This window comes from Sorex araneus, chromosome X, assembly GCF_027595985.1.
Source record: "Sorex araneus isolate mSorAra2 chromosome X, mSorAra2.pri, whole genome shotgun sequence".
NCBI classification, from domain to species: domain Eukaryota; kingdom Metazoa; phylum Chordata; class Mammalia; order Eulipotyphla; family Soricidae; genus Sorex; species Sorex araneus.
In genome coordinates this window covers 146,456,169-146,479,943 of record NC_073313.1, presented here as the reverse complement: position 1 = coordinate 146,479,943, position 23,775 = coordinate 146,456,169, and the positions used below count along the sequence as shown (strand labels likewise).

The following is a 23,775-nucleotide window of genomic DNA, read 5'->3' as shown; positions in this document are numbered from 1 at the left end:
AGGGGAGAAAAGGAAAGGGGAGGGGAGGAAAAAAGGAGGTGGGAAGGCAAGGAGGCCGGCCCTGCGGGGGCGGGACCCGACTCGCAAACTGTTGCATTTGCTCTCCACCTCCCAGCGCCCACTCGGAGATCCCGGGGAACCAGTGTGCTGGGAGAGCCGGAGGGTCTCGAGGAAGCTTGGCGACCGAGTAGGCGACAGAGGTAAAGCGACCAAGCTTGCAGCCCCAGTGCGGGACAGAAGCCCAAGAAACGCAGTACCTAAAGCTCAGCAAGGCTCTGGCAACAGCCCACGCCTTTTGCAGCGCGGCGGCTGCGAAGCCACCGCCCCGAGCGGCCCTTTCCTCCTCCCTGAAGTTTTTTTAGAGCTGCGAGAGACTCGGAGGAAGCCAAGAAAGTGCCTGGTAGGACTGACGGCTGCCTTTCCCCCTTCCCTGACACCCCACTCCTTCTCCCGGCTCTCCTCTCCTGCTGCTGTCTGCACTCTCCTCTCTGCCGTACCCCCTCCCCCAAGCCGGCCCAGCTCTGCCAGCCCATTTGCGAAGAGGTAACTCCCTTTGGCTGCAGGAAGGCGAGCTCAGTGCTTCTTGCAAAGATTGCTCTGGGGAACTGGGCGACTGGGGAGCGGCTTTGGCACTGCACCGAGACTTAGCTGGTTAGGCGGGACGCAGGGTGGGACACCAGGTTCGCTTCAATCCCTTCCACCACCCCCCTGCGTTCTCCTTCTCAGTTAGCTGGGCCAGAGATCAAACCATGAAAAGGCATTCAGAGTTTCAGTAACCAAAACCAAACCAAAACAAAAACCGAAAAGGAAGGAGGGGGGAACTAGAAAAACAAGCAAAATCAGAACTGAGAAATCGATTTGTATTTACACCTGCTTCATTGGACGCTGGGTTTGGATAGCTGGGCTTTTCCAGTTTTATTTTCCCTTTAAGATTTGAGCATCTTTTTCATCTGCCCCCCAAATATTCAAGAACGGACTGAGCCTTAGCAGGTCAGATCCTGTCCAGCGGGGACTCCCCCCCCCCCGCAGGAGTCCTACACCTTTGGATTACTTTCCGGTGGCCATTCCTGCAAGTTTCCTTCCCAGGAGCTTCCTGCAGGTGGGCAGCTAGGCTGCAGCGACTACGCAGCTACGCATCACAGCCTGTTGAACTCTTCTTCTCAGCAAGAGGAGGCGGGGTGAAGAAATAGAGTGTAATATTCAGCCAAGCTCAAGAATGGAGGTGCAGTTAGGGGTGGGGAGGGTCTATCCCCGCCCGCCATCAAAGACCTATCGAGGTGCTTTCCAGAACCTGTTCCAGAGTGTGCGTGATGTGATCCAGAATCCAGTTCCCAGGTACCCTGAGGCCTCCAACGCAGCACCTCCAGGCCTCCGCTTGCAGCTGCAGGAGACAAGCCCACAGCAGCAGCACCATCAGAATGAAGACGGTTCTCCCCTAACACTGAACAGAGGCCCCACAGGCTACTTGGCCCTGAATGAGGAACCGCATCCTTTTAGATCCGCCACTGAGGACCACCCGGAGAGCAGCTGCATATCAGAGACCAGAGCCGCAACTGCCTCGGGCAAGGGGCTGCATCAGCCGCCAGCTCCTCCGGATGAGGATGACTCAGCTGCCCCATCCACGTTGTCTTTGCTGGGTCCCTCTTTCCCGGGTTTAAGTAGCTGCTCTACTGATCTTAAAGATATCTTGAGCGAGGCGGGTACCCTGCAACTCTTGCAGCAGCAGCAGCAACAGCAGCAAGAGGTGATATCAGAAGGCGGCAGCAGCAGCGGGAGAGTGAGGGAGGCCGCCGGGGCTCTCATCTCCTCCAAGGACAGTTATCTAGGGGGCACCTCGACTATCTCCGACAGCGCCAAGGAGTTATGTAAGGCAGTGTCGGTGTCCATGGGCTTGGGTGTGGAGGCAATGGAACATCTGAGTCCTGGTGAACAGCTTCGGGGGGATTGCATGTACGCGCAGCTCTTGGGCGGTCCAACCGCTCTGCGTCCTACTTCTTGCGCTGCAATCGCCGAATGCAAAGGTACTCTGCTGGATGACGGGTCCGGCAAAAGCACCGAAGATACCTGTGAATATTCTCCTTTCAAAGCAGCTTACGCCAAAGGACTGGAAGTTGAGAGTCTTGGCTGCACCGGCAGCAGCGAAGCAGTGAGCTCCGGAACACTTGAACTGCCATCCAGCCTGTCGCTCTACAAGTCTGGAACCCTAGATGAAGCTGCCTCCTATCAGAGTCGCGACTACTACAACTTTCCGATAGCGCTAACGGGGCCGCCGCCCCCTCCTCCACCACCTCCTCATCCTCACGCCCGCATCAAGCTGGAGAACCCCCTGGACTATGGCAGCGCCTGGGCCGCTGCAGCGGCACAGTGCCGCTATGGGGACCTGGCAAGCCTGCATGGAGGGGGTGCAGCAGGATCCGCCGCCACCGGCACAGGCTCGCCGACAGCGGCTCCCTCCTCTTCCTGGCACAATCTCTTCACAGCTGAAGAAAACCAATTGTATGCCCCCTGTAGTGGGGGCAGTAGTGGCGCCGCCGCCACCGGGGAGTCCGGGGCTGTAGTCCCTTATGCCTATACTCGTCCATCCCAAGGACTAACAGGCCAGGAAAATGACTTTCCTACCCCTGATATGTGGTATCCTGGCGGGGTGGTGAGCAGAGTGTCCTACCCAAGTCCCAGCTGTGTCAAAAGCGAAATGGGCCCCTGGATGGAGAGCTTCCCTGGACCTTATGGTGATATGCGGTAAGTTTCTTTTTGAAATATATTTTAGTATGACTAAATCTGTGATGAACTGGGCTATTTATTCTCTCCATTCCTCGTGAATATTCTGCACTGGGTGGGGGATGTCATCAAGGTTCCTTAGAAAAGGCAGCCCTAAAGCTGGAGTCTTTCCTGAGTACATGACCTAAGCATATACCTGTTGGCCCCAAACTTCTTCTATGTTTCCCACCCTCTGCTGTTGCTAACTCTGGGTGCTAGCCTTCTTATTCTTTAACGATTTCCCACCCAGAGACTCTAAAATTCTCACTGCCTCATATGACTTGGTATTCTGCAGAGCTCCAATGTAAATCCAACTGCAAGAACCACCTTATGAAACACAGCTTTTAGATCCACCCCCCCCCCCCCCACCACCAACTGCTTTTTCTCTTCCCCTCCTAAAATCTAAGAACCTGGGCCAAAAAATCCAATAGCGTCTCCTCCTAGGGACTGAGAGGATTTGCTATCTAGCCATTGTCCAGGGTTCAGAGGTTTCTGAAGAAGAGGGATATTCAAATCCCTGGAAAAAAAAACAAGATTTGCCACATAGGTGGAGATCTGATGAGAAAATCCAGCCAGGCGGGGTTAGGGCACACAAAGGTGGAAGTAAACTAAAGGGCATTCTTAGTAAATGCTAGTTAGAATTTGCACTCTCATATTTACTATGTTGGAAGCAGATGCTTCAATTGATTTTCTCTTGTAAAGTGTTTCTCTGTGGATTGTTAAAATATACATCTTCAGCTTCAGTTTACAATCATATCTATAGGAAGGAAACTATGCTGTTATGAAAATTTAATCCAACTTGAGTTTGATTTATAAAAGTGTTGGGGACAGTGGTTAAAGGTTTTCTAGCTATTCTAGTGTGCTGAGAAAACTGCTTTGGGGAAGGAAGAGTGAGGTTCTTCGGTATATTTCTTCATTTTTAGCACACGTTGTATTTTAAAATTAGCTGTTAGCTCTAACAAATTGAGTAATAACTGCTAGTGACCTATGAGACATAAACATGTCCAAGAGTTTTAATTAGTACATGAGAAAAGTAGCAGTTAGTTTCATTTTACTTATTAAAAATTCCTTTTTACCCCGTTAGTTGAGATTCTTGGAGACTATGTTGAAGATTCCTCCACAACTCCCCCCCACCCTGCAGAAAAATAAGCTATTTGTTTATCTCGGCTAGGGAGGGAATAACTAACTGGTCAGTTCTGCTTGATGTTGATGTTCTCACGCACTCATGTCTTGTTCTCTTTTTGTAGCTATTTGGTTTTATCTGTGATTTGAAATTTTATCAACCATGATATCTTTGACAACTTTAGTCCTACAATTTGCCTTCTTTCAGTGATGATTCTGTTCTTGGAAGGTTGATAAATATCCCAACAGTATTAAAAGAAAGAGAACAGGATTTCATAGAAAATATTTTCTGGATTACTAAAGAACCGGGGTTTTATCAGGCTTTATATTTTATTGAGATTTTAATGTTTGGCTTACTGGATTTTCAAAGGCTTCATTTATACTGTTAATGTGTGTGTGGGGGGTTGTTTCAGTTGGGTTTTAAAATTGGGGACCATGTTTTTTAAGCATGTAATAAAACACCTATTTTCCTAAGAATGGATTTACTTTGTAGTCTTATTTTGTATATTTTTGGCCTGCCAAAGTGGAACCTCCTCTATTAATTTTTCTGAGAGAGACATCTAAGGTGTGCCATTATCTATCATGATGTTAAACCAAGTCGCTGAAAACTTTCCTTTTCTACATGCCCCCACCCCCACATCAGTTAACAGGATGAATAAGCAAATGAAAATTTTAGAGTGACTGAAGACAACAACGTTTTTCTTATCAGTTGTACAGTGAGCTACTTTATTTTTATCATGTCTTAATGGAAATTGTTTACTTAGCAAAAGACTGATTAAATTAATGATATAAAATATTGAATATTTTGTAGGATATGATGCAGGAACACAAATATTTAACTCTTCCTTGTTTGTGATTGTTGCATTGATTGTGTGGCGTCCAGTGAACGGGAAAATTGGTATTCCTGGCTCTTGAGTAGACAAAGATTTTTCATTTCTAATATAGAAAATTCTTGACTGTTTTATTAAAACATATCAAGTTAATAAGAATGCAACCAATCCCCCATCCCAATTTAAATGCGGGCTTTTTCTTCACTCTTTCTTTCACTTACATTGTAATAATGTGATTTGGTTGGTGAAAGGCAGGCATGTTTTAAGTCAAAACACTCATATTTTCTGAATTGAATCTAATATGTATAACTTTGAGTAAAATATCTCAACAATTCTAGAGGCTTCCTTTAGAATTATTTCCCTGAGATTAAATATATCTCTTCTTTCCAATTGTGTTTGTGTATGTTAATATGCAATAGTTAATTGTTGGGGAATTTTTTAAACTTTTGTACTTTTGAAAAATGTTATGCTTAATATATCTATAATTTTTTTCCTAGAAGAGAGAAACTGAAGTTGATTCTTTTCCTAACCTTAATTTAACATGTTGTTTGAATAAAAGGAGTAATAAAAATGTACGGGTTTATATGAAACTTTGTTGATTATTTGTGGAGGTCTCTTTTAGATATCAAAAAAGACTACGATTTACCTAACCACTGTCTCACTTAACATTTGTATTCCAGAATGCAGCACAATAATATGACAAATATTTTTTTCTAAGGAGTTGAGGCCCAGTGGGGCCTCTGAGGTATTTAGAATTGATATTTAGATAAATTGTCTAGAACATTTTATATTTCTTTTTGTGATCTATTCTGGTCTTGATAGACCATAGTTTCCTAGTTCTTTGATATTGGCAAATCCTTATATACTCTTTTTTCCAAACTAAGGCATTTCAGTACCTTTTATCTATTTCTTCCTTAGCTGTCAGCCAGCTTTTTATGACTATCTTGAAAGGAGCAGTTGGTCTATTATGCAAAGCAGAATATTGCTTAGAGGAGAGAGGCTTTCAGTCCATGGACCTTTCGAGCTCAGTATTTTAGAAAGAAACATTATTTCTTCATGGCTAACAAATAACTAGTGAGTTCTCTCAAAGTACTAATAACCTGAACCCAAAGCAAGTAGCCCATTTCCAAATGAGGGTTTTCTATTTTTCCACTTGGAAAAAAATGTACAATATGTTACCATACAAAACTCTTATTGCTTGTCCATAAAGTATCAATAAAGTCTGTCAAAGTTTGCCACTAGTAATAGATTTTTGGAAGAAGCCTATAGCTTTCTAATTGCAACTGACATTGAGGGGTATTTTCTTTCTAGAGCTTAAGTAAATATCCCAGGTCTTCTATTATTTGAATTGTAAGATCTGATAAAATATACTTAATCTTGCACCATTCAATTTTTTTTATTTAATCACCCTGAACAACACTTACAAAGCTTTCATGTTTCATGGGGAGATTGGTGGTGGAAAATTTACACTGGTGGACAGATGGGTGCTTGATCATTCAATTCATTTTAAGTATTTTTCCTGTAGTAATTTTTGTCATAGAGTTAATGAGAAAGTTATTATTATTATTATTATTATTATTATTATTATTATTATTCTACAATTATAACTACCAGTTTCTATCAGAACCTTGCTTAGGCAAGGGACTGAATTCTGTCTGTGTAAGACAAGTAAGGATATTATTTTATAACTCACCCGATATCATGATTTTGGTGGGAAAAAACAACACAAATTTTAGTTCTGTGAGGTTAGTGGGAGAAGGAAAAGAAAATATTTTACCACTCCTTACCTCCACTATTTTTTTTTGTCTAAAGCCATTTCAAGTACTGCCTGTACCCAGTTTTCTTTTATTCCACTTCTTTCTTGCTTTTGACATTTGACTCTTCTTTCTACTTCTCAGGATATTTTTCTCATTATACATGAGGCAAATTTCTAAAGATATTTTTTTTCAACCTGGAAATAAACAGATAAGATCAGCTCCACTACTCCTAAGTCTTTAAATGATGAGGTGTGAATTGCGAAATGAAACTTTGGGCTTTTCCCTTGAATTCGGAGTTTTATTCAACAGTTGCTAAGGGATCTGTACTAGGTAGTTTAAGGACCTGTTGATTTTGTCAAGTACTTTTTCTACTGCTATCTCTCTCAGTGGAGAATTTTCTAAAAAGGTTCTCAAAGTCTGTGAATAACTGAACTCTTTCCCTTCTTAGCTCTATCTGGGTCAGAGCTTTCCAGTATTTTCAAAAGCAGTTCCTTTAGATACTTAACTAGGGATAGAATTTTTGGGTCATATTGTATTTCTGTATTTAACCTTGAAGAACTCCAAATTGTTTTCACAAAATGTATATGCTATTTTATGGACACATATAATGTGTGTCAATTTCTTTACATCCTGTTAATCCTTTCTTTTTTTCTTCTTTTTGTGAAGGGGCAATTCTAATCAGTGCAGAGGGAACCCAGGGCCCCTGCTTGTGATTCTAGGCCAGCTGGCTGGGTCTGTGGTTAAATAGAGAGCCTTAGAATAAAGGGTTGCCATAGTTAGAGAATATGGTTCTATGAAGGTTCTTCGGTGTCTAGAATTACCTAAACAACTGAATAAGTTTTCAGAGACCACCAAGGTATCATGTGATGCCAGGATCCATGCAGGGCATTGATCAAGCTGAATAAAAAGTGTATGCTATCTCTCCAGTTCCACATTTTAAAATTATAACTGTCTTAGGAGCTGAGAAATGGTCTCCCAAAGTGATTTTATTTGCATTACTCTAATTTCTTATAATATCAGAATTTTTGAAAAAAAAGTTTAATGACTGAGTACTTTCTTTGGACAATTGTCTAGAAACATTTCTCATTCTTACTGATTTATTATCAATAATATAATGGAATCGTGGGGGATTACTTTTATGCCTTCATATGTATGCCGTATTCACCACACCTACCACCATAATTCTATCCCCAAATTACCTGCTACTCATTTCTTCGACCCCTCTCTACTTTCCCTCCAGTAACCATTTTTAACTGGGTTATTTTTCTAGTATTAAATTGTAAAAGTTGTGTTTTTAACAATTTTGGTTGTAAATCTTATAATACATTGTGATTTGTTGGTATTTTATCTCATCCTGTATTTTTTTTAAATTTGAAGGATGGCATTTATTGAAGCAGAACAATTTTAACTTTGGTGAAATTAAGTCTATTTTCTTCTTATGTGGCCTGTTATTTTGATTTAGGAATGTGTAGAATTGGTTTGCCTAATCTGAGTTTACATTACATTCACACCTATATTTTTTTCTGAGTTTTATAGTTTGGGAGCAGGAGAGATAGTACATTAAGTAGGACAATTACCTTGTATACTCTACCCCCAGGTTCAATCTCCAGAAGTATATATAATCTCCCAAGTCATATCGGGTATGATACCTAAGCAGACTCAAGAGTAACCCAGGAGCACTGCTGAGTGTGACCTGAAAACAAAAAAAAGTTTTAAAGTTTTAGATATTGTATTTAATTTTTTGATCATTGAGTTTGTTTATTTTATTTTTGGTTTGGGGCGTGCTCTGGCTCAGGATCACTCCTGATGATGTTCCTTAGGCCATGATGTGCCAAGGTTTAAACCCAGACCTCCCTCCTTAAAGCTCAGCTCATTCAAAGAGTTTATCTATTAAAATGGTTATAAAATGTGAGCAGTGATTCAGCCTCATTATTTTGATGTATATATTTAAGCATCACAACGTCATTAGTTAAATCTTTCCCATGTTTAACTATATTGGCATTCTTTATGTAACTAAATGTTAGTTTATTTCTGGACTCAGCTGTATTTTATTCACCTATATCTATCTTTATATTAGTACCATCCTATCTTAATCACTGCAAGGTTTTTGTAAGTTTTAAACCTTCAAATGGCTACCTCTCCTTCATTTCATCCTTCCTTCCTTTTACATGTCCTAACTTCCCTCCTTTCACATGTCTTTCCTTCCTTCCTTCCTTCCTTCCTTCCTTCCTTCCTTCCTTCCTTCCTTCCTTCCTTCCTTCCTTCCTTCCTTCCTTCCTTCCTTCCTTCCTTCCTTCCTTCCTTCCTTCCTTCCTTCCTTCCTTCCCTTCTTTCTCCCTTCCCTTCTTTCTCCCTTCCCCCCTCCCCTCCTCTCCCCTCCTCACCCCTCCCCTTCCCTTCCCTTCTGTTCCTGTTCAGTTCCCTTCCGAACCTGGGGCTGAACACACACCGGGCAAGCTCCTTGCTCTACCTGCTGTACTATCTATTTATATCCAATTCTTTTTCAGGATTATTTTTGGCTATTGTAGATTCTTTGAATTTCTATATGAATATGAGGATTAGCTTATAAATTTATATAAAGGAATAGATTATGAATCTGATGGTAATTGCATTGACTCTAGAAAAATTTGAGGAGTGTTGCTATCTTAATAATAATGCATAAGACATTTCCATTTAAAACTTTTTTAGTTTTTGATTCAGTTGAGTAATTTTAAGAGTAATTTTAATTTATATTTTTACTCCTAGATATTTAATTTTGATGTAATTATTAATCATATTTTTGCTTTCATGTTTAACTTGTTCATTGACAGTATATAGTTAAATTATTTTTGTTTATTGTTCTTGGTTATGTAAGCTTCCTCAAAGTATATGGGTTTTGAACATCTCCAGAATTTAAGGGAGAGAATGTTTCTTCCGCTGGGCTGAAAATGAAAACATATATATTCTTGTTTCCTTCTGTATGGAAACTGCATAATTAAACTGTTTCCAATGTTTCCTACTTATGGATTGTAATAGGTAATGGCGGCCCATTGCTGAATGAGTATGAGTGCTTCAAAAATCTGAAAGTCATAGGAAAGACATAAAAAGCTAGTGAGGTTTATATAGATGATAGTCTTCTTTATGGTCGTTGCATTTGCTAACTATTAGAGTATTTCCATACAGAAAATGGATTTACAGATGTAACAGATGCAAACTAGGTAAAAAAATCACTATATTTGTCTTTTGTTTAGATTTCTGGAATCAGTTGGAGTCATAATTTTATGTTTTTCTATGTTGTCTTTTTGATAAAATGAATGCCGCTATTTATGAGGAGCAAGTCTAGATGAAGAAATGGTTCATTTACTCTCATATAATTTGAAATTACTTTCAAGTATGCACTACATAAGCATGTAGAAAAATTAAATTTACTTTATGAAGAACAAACTCATTAACACTCTAGGTTTTTTTGATATCTATTCAATCTGAGCTGTTGTGTCCTGATTAATGGTAAGTGAACATAAAGTCTCCCAGCAAAAGGTCCTATGCTGACCCATTATCTTTTGAGAATACTCTAGGAAAATAATTTTAAAGAGTATTAATCTATAAAAAAATGAGCACTAGTTTTCACTGAGTACTTGATATAAGCCAAACTGTGGCCTATAAATATATGATGTTAAATGGGACACAATTCAGGGACAATCTTGATATATTTAAAGAGCTCATAGCTATTTGGGAAAAAAACCACAATACCATTATATCAATATGAAGAGATACTTAATTTAATGGTATCACCGTATCACTGTGTATCACTGTCATCCCATTGCTCATCAATTTGCTCGACCGGGTGCCAGTAACATCTCCATTCTTCCCTGTTGTGTGCTAGTGTAGCCTGATGGCTTATTGGGGGTTCTTTCAGGATCAGGGGAATGAGGACCATCGTTGTTGCTGTTTTTGGCATATTGAGTATGCCACGGGTATCTAGCCAGGCTGTGCCATGCGCGCGGGATACTCTGGGTAGCTTGCCTGGCTCTTTGAGAGTGACGGAGGATTTTGGGGCGACAATTTAATAGTACAGATTTTAAATATAGGCATTAAATGGACCAATTTATTTTAACTATGTTAAAATTGTCAACAATATTACCTGTGGGTAAGTCTAATTCTCCGTGGATCAGGGGGAGACATAACTAACCACACGCAATAGATTATAGGTCTTTTTAAAAAATTTTAAAAAATTTTCTGTTACTTTTTTTATTAGTGAATCCCCATACGTTACATTTACAAACTTATGAACTTTCATGTTTGCATTTTGTTTACATCCCTCCACCAGTGTCCAGTCCCCTCATGATTAGTGATAAAGAGCATTTTTTCATGTGCCTTTTTGCCATTCGTATTTCTTCTTGAGAAAGTTTCTGTTCATTTCATTGCCCCATTTTTTGATCTGGTTGGATGTTTTCTTCTTGTAGATTCCAACCAGTGCCTTGTATATGTTTTATATCAACCCCTTATTTGATGGGTATTGGGTGAATATTCTTTCCCATTCTGTAGATTGTCTTTGTATTTTGTTCACTGTATCTTTTGTGGTGCAGAAGCTTCTTAGTTTAATATAATCCCATTTGTTTATCTCTGTTTCCACTTGGTTGGTCAGTGGCATGTCATCTTTGAATATACCATTAGCTTCAATGTTGGGGAGAGTTTTGCCAACCTTGTCTTCAGTGTACCTTATGGATTCTGGTCTGATGTTGAGGTTTTTAATCCATTTTGACCTGAATTTTGTGCATGGTGATAGGTCTAGATCTAAACCCATTTTTTGCAAGTGGTTGTCCAGTTATGCCAGCACCATTTGTTGAAGAGGCTTTCTTTGCTCCACTTCACATTTCTTGCTCCCTTATCTAAGATTAGATGTTCATACAATTGGGGTTGCGTGTAGGGATATTCCACCCTGTTCCATTGGTCTGCGGATCTACCTTTGGACCAGTACCATGCTGTTTTGATTATCACCACTTTATAATAGAGTTTGAGGTTGGGGAGGGTGATGCCTTCCATCGTACTTTTCCCAAGATTTGCTTTAGCTATTCGTGGGAGTTTATTGTTCCATATGAATTTCAGAAGTGTTTGCTCCATTTCTTTGAAGTTTTTCATGGGTATCCTTATAGGGATCGCATTGAATCTGTACAGTGCTTTGGGGAGTACTGTCATTTTGATAATGTTCATTCTTCCTATCCATGAGCAGTGAATATGTTTCCATTTCCTCGTGTCCTCTTTTATTTCATTAATTAACATTTTGTAGTTTTCTTTGTAGAGATCCTTGACCTCCTTAGTTAGGATAATAGATTATAGGTCTTGATGGATATTTCAAATATTGGGACATGGTATTTCTGGAAAGACAATAAAGGGTAAATTCAAGAAGGCATTGGGATCTATTTTTGTCTTTTCAACAGTGCGTCCAACCTCAGTTAAGTGTTTTCTTAGTTTCTTCCAAGTTTATATAACTACATCATTGTACTTTCTTGGAACATGTTCTGATGTCTTTGAGTACACTAGCTTGCGATAATATGAGTGATTAAAGTCAAAGGCAATTAAAGGGTCTATGTTTAGAGTGAGAGCCAGTGAAGATGCTTAGATCAAAAAGTATTCTTTTGGAATAGTAATATATAGAGCACTTTTTCTGAATGTATTTTACCTTTGGTTCTATATTTAGAACTGCAAAATATTGTATTCTTGTCCTCTTAAAATTTTTTGTGTTGATTATAGTTCTGCATAATTTTAGGTTTTTAAGGTATTAGTTAAGAGAGATAAGTGAAAAGAACAAAATAAATTAATTATGAACTACATAAAAATTAAATGAAAGCATTGTTTATGATCTAACTATCTAAAATGTAACACACCTTAATCATGGACTAGTTTTCTTCCGGTTGCTAAAATTTCTTTGCTTGTGAAAGTGTATTTCACTCTTTGACCACTAGGGGTGCGCATGTGTCCTGCAGCAGGAGAATGGTTTCCTTAGGTGTATTAAATGTATAAGAGAGATTACTTATAGTTTCCCAATAATAGTGAGTTTTTTTGTTGAAATATTGAATGTAATCAAAGTAAAGAGAAAGTAAAGTGAAATTTATCAGCTACACAGGCGAGGTGGGGGATTGGGGGGGTGGGGGTGGGGGGGAGGTTTACTGTGGTTCTTGGTGGTGGAATATGTGCACTGGTGAAGGGATGGTTGTTTGAGCATTGTGTAACTGAGACTTAAGCCTGAAAGCTTTGTAACTTTCCACTTGGTGATTCAATAAAAAATAAATAAAAAAGAGAGATTACTTGAGTCAGACCACTATATAGTATACCAGACAATACATACGCTATGTCATACTAAGAACTTCATCTAAAATGTTCTTTCCAAAAGTGCAATGTATTTTCAGTAATATTGGATGCCTATATATCTTTTTTCTGAATGTAAAGTAACACTGGCCAAATATTGGTAGCAATTTACAAAGTAGTTCATATGCTGTTATTTAATTTTATTATTATCCTATACAAGGATCTAGATTTCATGTTAATATTATTCATGCTTTTAGAATACTATTAGTCCCACTATAGATCTTATAGTTAGAGATGTTATGTGACATGCTTACAGTCCTTTTCAAAGTGGGAGATCCAGGATTTCAAGACAGGCAACTTAACCCCTGAACTGTCTCTCTGGCCCACCTGCTAGGATTTTAATCCTCCTCCATTTTTCTCAAATCAAGTTTTGCTTTAAAAAAAAAATCACATATTGGTACAGAGATGTAGTTCAGTGGCATAATGTTTCCCTTGTATGTATGATGCCCTGGGCTTGATTTCCAGTAGTGCAAAAATAAAAAGAAAAGAAAAAAATCTCATTCCTTTTTACAACATAGATCATAAATGAAGATTGAAAGAGGTAAAAGAAATTGAACTTATATCAGTTATAGAAATTAGTAAAAGTTAAGGCATCTGGTCTTACACATTTACCAGAATGATGAATTGAATTGTGCAATATGTGGCTGTAATTACACTGTTGTTCTATTTAGTAGACTTGTATTTATTTCATAAATACTTAATGAACATTTTCTGTATACCAAATTTATTGACATTGGCACCAGAGGTACAGCAATGAATAAAAGAGACAAAATTCCTTCCCTTTGTGGAGTTTTCAGTTTTGTGATAAAGTTCATATGGAATATATTAGAGGGTACTCTCACCTTAGAAAGCTTATTAAAATAAATTCATATAGTAGGGAGTTAGAAATTGACATTGAAAAATATTGCATTATATTTGTTGGTCATGAAAGAACTTACATGAGTGTGGCATTTGATCCAGTACATGAAGAATATAATTAAATGAACCATTACCCTAGAAATATTTAGGTTAGAATATTCTAGTCACAGGTTAGTACAAATACAAATGACCTGATGCAATATCATTCTTGATATAGAACAGAAGGGAGACCTATAAGACTGGTTTATATTAGTGAAGACTAATCTCTAATTTAATCACTAATGGTAAAGGCTGTACTGGGGCGATAGCACAGTGGGTAGGACGTTTGCCTTGCATGCATCCGACTCAGATTTGATTCCTCTGCTACTGAGAGTATCCCGCCCGCATGGCAGAGCCTGGCAAACTCCCCGTGGCGTATTTGATATGCCAAAAACAGTTAACAACAAATCTCACAATGGAGACATTACTGGTGCCCACTCGAGCAAATCAATGAGCAACAGGATGACAGTGACAGTGATACAGTGACAGTGAGGGCTATATCATATGTCTTTGTTAGGACTTTGAGTTTTATTCTGATATGTGGATCAAATAGAAGATTTTGAGCAGAAAATTAACATAGTCTGGAGTGTTTTAACAAGATATTCTTCATAATGTCTGCTACTCTTTGATATTATATACACTTATTTGTTCACTTATTAACTGTGGAAAAGAAATGATAGGAACAAGAGAGAAGCAGGAAGGTGAGGTTATTATAGCAATGCAATGAAAAATGGTGGTGACTTAGAACAGAAAGGTGGAGAAATGCAAAACATCTAGATTCTGAATTGCAAGTAGAACTGCAGAATTTACTGGCATATTATATTTCAATTGTGAGGATAAAAAGACAACAAAGACTGGTAGCATCACTTTCTATCTTATCCTTTTGAAAAATGAGATTACTGTTTACAGAGATGATAAAGATTATAGGCAGAGCAATTACATGGCACTGTGGATAAGAATAAAGAGTTTAAATTTGGATCTAAAAATTTGAGGTACCTGCTGAACATCCTGATAACGTCTTTTCAGTTAGTTTTAGAGTTCTTAAATATTAAAAGGTCGAACGAATTGTGCAATATGTGGCTGTAATTTCATTGTTGTTCTATTTAGCTGGAGAGATAGTACAGGGGTAAGGTGGTTGCCTTGCATGCGGCTGGCCTGGATTTAATCCCTGGCAACTCAATATCCCCTAAAACTCTGAGAAGGGACTACTGAATAGCAGAGCCAGGAGTAAATCTTGAACATTGCCAAGTGTGCCCGTCCCCTAAAAAAGACTAAGAACAAATTAAAATGTAAGATAACATCACTATATCCATCTCCCTCTCTCATTTTACTTTACAAAGACTTAGAAAAAGGCAATTTCTTTGTCAAGGCTAAAACTTACACTAACAATAGAACCAAAGCATAAACTCAGTTTTCCTACCTTCCAGCAGGGTATTTTTCTCAGAGTAATTTTGAGACTATTTGGGGAGAGGGTGGAAGTAAATCTCTTCTTGCCAAATTTTAAAGAAGGTTCTCAAGAGTGATCCCAGGGTACAAAACCAGAAGTAGGCCCTTAGCAAAAGAAATGGCCTTATGCTCATCCTCCACCACCCGTAAACCCAACATCCCTCCCCCCCTCCCCAGACCCGTCTCCCCCCACCCCACCCTGCCACTATGGCAGGGAATTCCCTTTTGTTCTCTCTCTCTGATTAGGTAAAGATGTATGGATCTGTAACTGTACCCTCACGATGACTCTCTAATTAAAAATAAACTAATAAAAAAAAAGAATATAAACTCTTGAAAAAAAAAAGAAATGGCCTTAGGTTCTAGAATCTCAGAGTTAATGGAACATAGGAGGCCATTTTATCTGGCTAGAATATCTAATAAATGAGGCATCTGAAGGACAGTCAAAGAAAGGGGCATAAATTCAGACTTAAAGCTAAAACCTTTCCATTAGTATCTGTTGTGAGGTTTGGTTATGTGTTACTTCCTTATAAAAGTATATATGAGAAACATATTTAACCACTGAGAAAAAAGTTATAATAACACTATTATCACTTGCTGAATGCCAATATGGTATACTATATAAACTAGTTTAATTCTCACAACAACCACTGGAAAATGATATCAGAAAGATTAAAATATTTTCTGAAGTTACATAGCTATGAAGTATCACACTTTATGTGAACACAGAGCAAGTATATCTTGTAACCATGAGGTTCTAATTACTGTGTAATACATGCAGCTTCTCACAATAAGCAAATATTTCCCTCTACTATTACAAAATAAGATGCCTGGCATGATCTCATTATCACTACCACTATTATAGTCCACTAATTCTCACGAAAATGTGATATTCAAGTGAATGTGGAGGAAGAGAAAGCTTGGTGCAAATAAGTCAATCATTTACAGTGGGGTTAGGGAGAATAACTAGAGAAATTACACCAAAAAATCAGACAGAATAATCAATATAAATTAGATGTTAATTAATTATGAAGAGTGTATACAACCCCATAGCAAGTTAGGAATCAACATACCTTTCTTAATCGAGTAGAGGTCAACAACATGTACCATTAGTGAGTGCCATACTCAATGCCACATGTTGGGAACTTTGTCCTGTCCTATAAAGAACCTTGCTCCCATTTTCATATGGAGTGTTGCTTGTTAACTACATTTATTGCTGAAGTATTGAGTTGACTCAAAATATGCCAAGTAAGATACATAATTTAAAAGAATAGCCTGTTCCATAGGGGAATCTCTACTTTTTCAGATTCAGAGTGATCCTACAGTGTTCAGGAAAATGGGAGTTGAAGGCATTGGGTATTAGAGAAGTGAAAAGATGTGGGGTAACCCAAAATCTTCTCATAATTTCTTCAACACAACTGGAGATGATTGTTTTCTCTTCCTTGGATTAGTGGTGAACTCATGCCTATTCTCTAGTCTTCTCTGCTTCTGATTCATCTTGCATTCATACCACCAGACTAACCTCAAAGTTCAGCTACAGTATTGTTAGTATCTTACTTTAAACATCCACTCGTTTATAAAGTCCTTTATTTTCAGATCTCTAATTTATCTCCTATTCTGAAAACTTAGAGAATTACATAACTGACTTAGCAGCTATGTAATGCATGTATAAATTGTAGCATCTAACCATTTGCTAGTAGGTCAAAGTACAAATGCTTTAAGTCTGTTCAAACTTATTCATGGTCTGGCACATTTTCCAGCCTCAGTTCCTACTCTAGTCAAAGGGATAAAGTCACTGTCATTTAAAACTGTTTTACTCTTACCTTTTTTGAACTTATGGTTTTCCTTATAATTTCTGGCCTGAATGCAACCCAATTTAATAGTATGTATTACTTTTTTAAAGTAAAACCGATTTTATTTTGGAGGTTTTCAAAGGTGAGGATGGAGAGAAAAGTGGGAGAGAGTGAATAGTAATGTGCTCAAAAGAGCATGGGCTTTTCCAAGAGTGGAGAGATCCCCTACCCACACCCTTGTACTAGATATGGGAGCATGAAACTACACATCTACATTTATCTGTTTTTTTTTTTTGCTTTTCCACTGATACAGTATTTAGTTTCTTAACTTATATTAACTTATATCTGTGTCTCATATACCTATCTAAATTTTATCTTCATTAAGGGCAAAATAGTTTTATGGGTATCATTTTGCAATATCTTCAAAACATATAAAAGATTTTGGCAGGCAGTAGGTATTTTGTAAGTATTTCTTTAATAATTGATTATGAATTATGTAACTGTGGAAAACAACTGATGAATATAAGTTAGTTCATAAAACCACAGTATTCAGAATAGAAGAACTCAAATTCTTTTGTCAATTTAATTCTGGTCATTCAGGTTTGACCATATCTGTAATATGTACTCAGTCCCACACTAAATGGCATGGGGCATCTGCTCTTGTAAAGCTTAGAGGAAGTGAGTTGCTGGATTGGGTATGTAATTAAAGGAGGAAACTGTGGGCATAAATATTGTTCCAATGTATCCAAAGAACTAACATGGAAAAAAGGGGTTGGATATTTATTTCTGACATATACAAAAGAGTCCAACTTATGAGGATAGAGTACAATTCAGTAAAATGAAAAAGTTTTTCTCAGGTAATATTTTTCTAAAAAGTGGTTTTTCTAATTTTTTTTTTAAATTTTGGGACATAATGGGTGGTGCTCATTGCTTACTCATGGCTTTGTGCTCAGGAATCACTCCTGTAGGGCTCTCGGGGTCAGGGGGAATGCTGAGGATGGAAACATGGGACTGCTCCATTCAAGGCAAGCGCCCTACATTGCTATCTGCTGTGCTATATGTTTGGGCCCCTCTCAAAAATGTTTTATTAGAAGTTTTCCATGTAGGCCAAATACATTTTACTGGTCTAAGTATGTGTGTATGTTCATGAGTTATTAGTAACATTTCACACAAAAATATAACACAGGCAGAATAAAGAGTCTTCTTTTTAAGTGACTTTGATCAGATGATATCAGATTATTTCACTTAGATGTATAATATAAAGAAAAAAATCAAGGAAGTAGAAAATGTCTAATGAAAACAATCTTTGGAGTTTGAGTCAGAACTGGAATTACCAATCAGGGAATTGGAGGATGAGTAAAGAGGGGTAGGAGGGATGCTATAAGACGGGACGCAGGGACAATCAGTGGTGGAGAAATATTGGCAGTTTGATAGTGGTTGTGGTGCAATATGCTTTATACTTAAAGCATAAATATTAACACTATTGTAAATCAGGTCAACTCATTAATAATCAAAACCAGATTTATACTTAAGAAATTAATAATCTTCATTACTGGATATAAATATTTGTATGACAATGACCAATTGGAAGTGAGGACATTTGGGGCATGTGTTTTCTAGTTTTCTCAGATATATGCAATCTGCTTTATTCATTTACATCCCTAGCTTGACTCTTCTAGGCATTTGAACTTCTCTTCCTTACCAGATCAGGGAAATCTTTCATTATCCATCAAGGACTTTTTCTCATACTCTATAAGCGGAACGAAATAAAAATATGAGGAACCTACAATCAAACAGAATCTGCTCTTAGTACTGGCACAGCTACTTATCAACTGTGTGACACTGAGTTACTTAACCTATGTGAACCTCAAATTTTTATCTGCAGAACACTATTCAACGTTATTTTGAGGACTAAATAAAATAATTTAGATAAACTAGGTGCTGAAATTCTTGTTCCATTGGTTATCATGCACTTCCTGTCTATTGACAGTGATATATAAATAGTACATTTACCCTGTGAAGGCATTGAAGAAGCTAGAATTATTGAGAATCACGAATAGAGGGCAGTGGATGACGTTTAGCACAAAATTTTCTTATTCACTTCCTAACAATTTAAAGGGCTATAAATGACTTCCATCTGAATTATCTTATGGATACCTTGCAGAGTGAGGTAAAAGTTTCTCAGGAAAGAATTTGTGATCATGGTAAGGTATAATATGCCAAGATTAAGTCATAGACTTTGGTATCTGACAGAGTTTGGTTTAAGTACTGGCTTGAGAGTTATTAGCTTCATGTTCTTGGCCACATTTAAAAAAAAAACTTTATCTATTTAGTTGCACTAGTTTCATTTTCTGCATTTCTTCTTTCACTGTATTCTTTTGAGAATAAATGAAGTAATGAATGTGAAATATTTTCACTAGTGCATGGCTCAGAAAAAAAATTGATAAGTGGTACCTAATATTGTTGTTGCTATTGTTTTGTTAACAGAAAGACAAGTATACCTTCAGAATTGCCAAGCTCGTCTTTGAAATGCATGAACCTTTGATTACTACTATCCTCCCTTTCACAAGGTTCAAATCTTCAGAATGTTTTGACTGGAATTTAAGCATGAAGTCATCTCAGATAGTGATGGATTGAGGAGTTTAATTTGTGGTGGAAATACAATTTGTTGTTACTTCCTTTAGCCCATCTGAAGTCTTTTACTAGTTTATGCTTGTTTTAAAGTGCAAGATCTTACAACAGGCAATGTGTTTACCTTGCATGCAGCAGGCCCGGGTTGATCCCCAGCACCCCATATGGTTCCCCAACCCTGCAAAGAGTGATCCGTGAACACTGAGGCAGGAGTGATCCCTGAACACAGAACCAGTAGTAATCCTTGAGTTATGCCAGGTGTGGCCACAAAACAAAAACAAAACAAGTGAAAGGCTTATCAGGTATGAGAAGAGAGGGAGGATGAGGTGGACTCTCCACTCAGCCAAAGTTTACCTCCATAGGAAAAAAATAACCCAGCACAAAGTCTTGCCTTTTGGTGAGTTTAAGGCCCCTGCATTTAAATCATTGACTGCATTCATTGCACACAGTGGACTCTGCCTCACAGTCACTGAGCAGGAATTTCCTTGATTTCTTTTCCATGATCTTGAATTAATCTTCCTTCTCAACTTTGTGCTCCTTAGAGCTGACAAATGACAGACAGAAGAACATAAACTAGCATAGAAAGAGAACTTCATAGCACTGCTGAATATACTTGGGAATCTCAAGATAACAATGAATCTTTCTGACTGCCAGTCAACAGCCCTGCCCTACCCCAAACAAATTAAAACTTTTTCACTGTGTCTCAGAGCAGTTCCTTGCCTGTGTGTATTTAAAGATCTGCTGAGTCATTTGAGCGCAAGCTGGCATATTGCGAGAGGGAAGGAGTATACACCAGTCTATGGGGGAGTAAAATTGAGAGGTGAAATCTGTTTGGTTTTCTTTCTCGGAAATGGAAAAGGTAGTCAATTTCTAGCACCCTTTACTCTAGACAACATTCATTAAGTCTTCATAATCTGTAACTTTTGGGATTCTTTTCCATTTTAAAAAGAAAGTTTCAGAGGAAGGGAGCACTTTTACCAGTGGGTAAGCTGTCTGGAATTATAATCCTCTTGCTATTAGTAGCTGAGAGTAGCATGAAAGTGTCAGCTTGATGTGTTTATTTCTCTCTTTCCTTTTCAGTTTCTGCTCACAAACGTTACCATGACATATGCCAGTTGCTGGAAAGTAACATATTTTCCTACTTTATTCTTCATTGAAATTATTAACTTATTAGTGGAGAAGTAAGCAGTTAATAAGGATTCATTTTGAGTATAAATTGGGTCTTGATTAGAGCCAATTGCCTCACCTGGTTTTTATCCTATTAACTGTAATACTGAAAATTGACAAATCCGAGCATCTCCTTTTTTCTTTCCTCTAGCAACCAGATTCTAACCCCTTTTCTCTTTCAAGGTCACTACTTACTTTATTTTCTGTTCTTGTTCCCATCATCTACATTTGCCGTCTCAAATTCTCTAATCAGTCTTCTCTAACAGGCACAGACTCCCATTTCACTTTCTTTGTGCCACAGTTTTTATCAAAATCGTCCACACAGCTCTTCACTCTGCTGATACCATTGTAATTTATGAAGGTTTGGTTTAACTGTTGCTTGAGGCCAATCAATGACAATCAAGTAATGGTTCTGAAAAGTGCTTTATTGGCTACAAGCTGGCAGGTTTGAATATGGTAGATTCATGTTTTCTGCAAGTCAAAAAATGTGATTTTTGTAGAGAAAGATATGAAAAGCATGTTCTTAGAAGAGGTGGTTTCTAGACCAGTGGGAGATAGAATGAACAATAGGTTCCCTCATGGACTGATCCATGAGGCACACTTCATCTTATCTGCAAATGTAACCAAAGAGTTAGGCTTTTAGAAGAAAGGTAAACAGAGTACAAACTTTCTTATGTCCAGTTTGTGGGGTAAGGACAGTTGTCCTTATCTAATATTGATCTTTGACCTAGTTTCACCATTACTGGCCAAAGAAGTCAGACTGGATCCAAAGAGTTTGCTTCTTAGATGACTTTTAAATGTTGATATTAAGATCTTAGATCTTTTTATCAGTGACAACAATGACTTGTTAGGGTAGATATCGAAGACTTAGAATTAATGAAGTGAGGCAGTGGTGGTTTGAAGTTGGCAGGCCACATCATGTCTTGCCTTTCCTTCCTCTTTGCATTCATTTTTTAGATTATTTTCAAAGAATACAGTGACTTACGTGAGCTACAGTCAAGAAATATACTAGAAAATTGGAGTGGATTCATTAGACTCTTTGATAAAAAATAATTGCAATTTCTATTGAGTATAAACCTCTTCAACAAGCACTTACTGTTACATAATTCCCTTGTTTTCTCAAAACCAAATTGGTGGTAAGTACACCATGGTTTAACATTCCCACTTCACATATAAGGAGACTAAACCTGGAAGTAATTAAGGAACATTCAAATGTAATTTAGACAATAAGTGACAGAAAGAGGATTTGGGCCATGATTTTTCAGATTTTTTAAAAAAATTTTACAATAGTACCCATATGCTTGAAGTGCTGCTACCACATGCCAAGCACAAATGTACTAGGTTTATCCAAAAATCCTTTCCCCCTGATTATTCATTCTCAGTTAACAGTTCTTTTGACCAATATTGCAGATTGTTTCCATTGGGGGTTGTATAACTCCTTCCTTTGTTTCTTTATACTTTGCATATGAGCAAAATCATCTGTTATTTGTCTTTTCATTCTGACTCATTTCACTTAGTGTGACTTCCTCCAATTCCATTGAAGCTTCAGAATAATTGAAGACTTCAACTTTTTTTCAAGCTGAATAGTATTTCATTGTGTTTTTATATACCACAACTCTTATCCACTTATCCAGTGTTTGGCACCTTTTTCTATACCTTGACTATTATAAATAATGCTGTGATTAACATAGGGGTTCATATGTCCTTTTGAATTAATGTCTTTGTATTCTTGAAATAAATACACAGGAATAAAATTGCAGGGTCATCTGGAAGCACTATTCTTAATTTTCTGAGAAGACTCCAAACTATTTTCCAGAGAGACTGTGCCAGGTCAGAGTCCAACCTGCAATGAATGAGAGTTCCTTTTATATCACATCCCCACCAGTATCAATAGTTGTCTGTTTTTTTAAATATAGATCTACTCTTACTGGTGTGAGGTGGTATCTTATTTTTAGTTTTAATTTACATTATAATAAGGGCTAATGAACACTTTTTCATATGACTAATAGATATCTTTATGTCTTCTTTAAAAAAGTGTCTGTTAATATCCCTTCCCCATTTTTGATGGGATTGTTTGGTTTTGTTGTTGTTGTTGTTGTTGTTGCTTAACTTTGAGATGGCTTTATATGACTTGGATATTAGCTCTTTTTCTGATGTCCAATTATCTTTTGGTGAATTATTTTACTGTAGGTATAATTTTTCCAAATTCATTGAACAGATTTAGAATTAAATGAATGAACAAGTACATATTTGGCTTTGTTACATTATTTCCAGTATTATGGTAAGAATTTCCTCTTATCAAATGATTACAAAAGAATATCATTTGTGGGACATCATTTTAATTGTCAGAAATATTAATCTGGATAAGTGATAAACATTTTATCAAAACCAATTTTTTTACTCATTGATACATCTGAAGATTCTTAACTTATACCAGATCCTGTACTAGATTCTGAGGATAGATAAAGAAATAAGGGACTAGAGAGATAACACAGAGGGTAGGCACTTGCCTTTTGATCTCCAGAACATTATAAGGTTCCCTGAGTACCAACAGGAGTTCTGCTTGATATCAGAGCCAAGAATAAATCCCAAGTGTGATCTGGGCACTGCCAGGTGTGGACACCCACTGAAAGAAAGAAAACTAAAATGCAGAACAATACTGTTACCAAATCTCAGTATTCCTCATGGACAGTGAATATGACCCTCTTAAAATGGAGGCATCTTTTATCTTTTATTATGGGCACATGAATTTGAAATCTTTTAATTAAATTCTGCCTTTCTGTGAACACAAGTAAAAGGAAAATGTCTTAATGTGTGAATGTGTGTGTGTGTTTGTGTGTGTTTGGGGTACATGGTAGAAGAGAGCTGTGAGATTGCTAATTAGAGGCTATTAGAAACTCAGTTTTACTTCTTGAATGCCCTGTTTATGTGTGTAGTATAGAGAATTTGAGTAATGGGATTTTAGTTTTAAAAAAAGTAAAGTATATTTTTTCAAGTAAATGATCCCTGATGCATCATTATTCCAGTTATGTT

The 23,775-nt window shown here is 37.6% G+C and overlaps 1 protein-coding gene across 1 annotated transcript in view; it reads left to right on the top strand.

Annotated features, from left to right (window-relative positions):
* The first annotated feature begins 57 nt into the window (after positions 1 to 57).
* The window catches only part of AR (androgen receptor), a 209,103-nt gene continuing 185,385 nt past the window's right edge, over positions 58 to 23,775 (top strand). Inside the window, exon 1 of the mRNA XM_055120752.1 lies at positions 58 to 2,739. Coding sequence (XP_054976727.1) covers positions 1,217 to 2,739 — 1,523 coding nt within the window. The 5' untranslated portion in view covers positions 58 to 1,216. The remainder of the gene's footprint in view (positions 2,740 to 23,775) is intronic.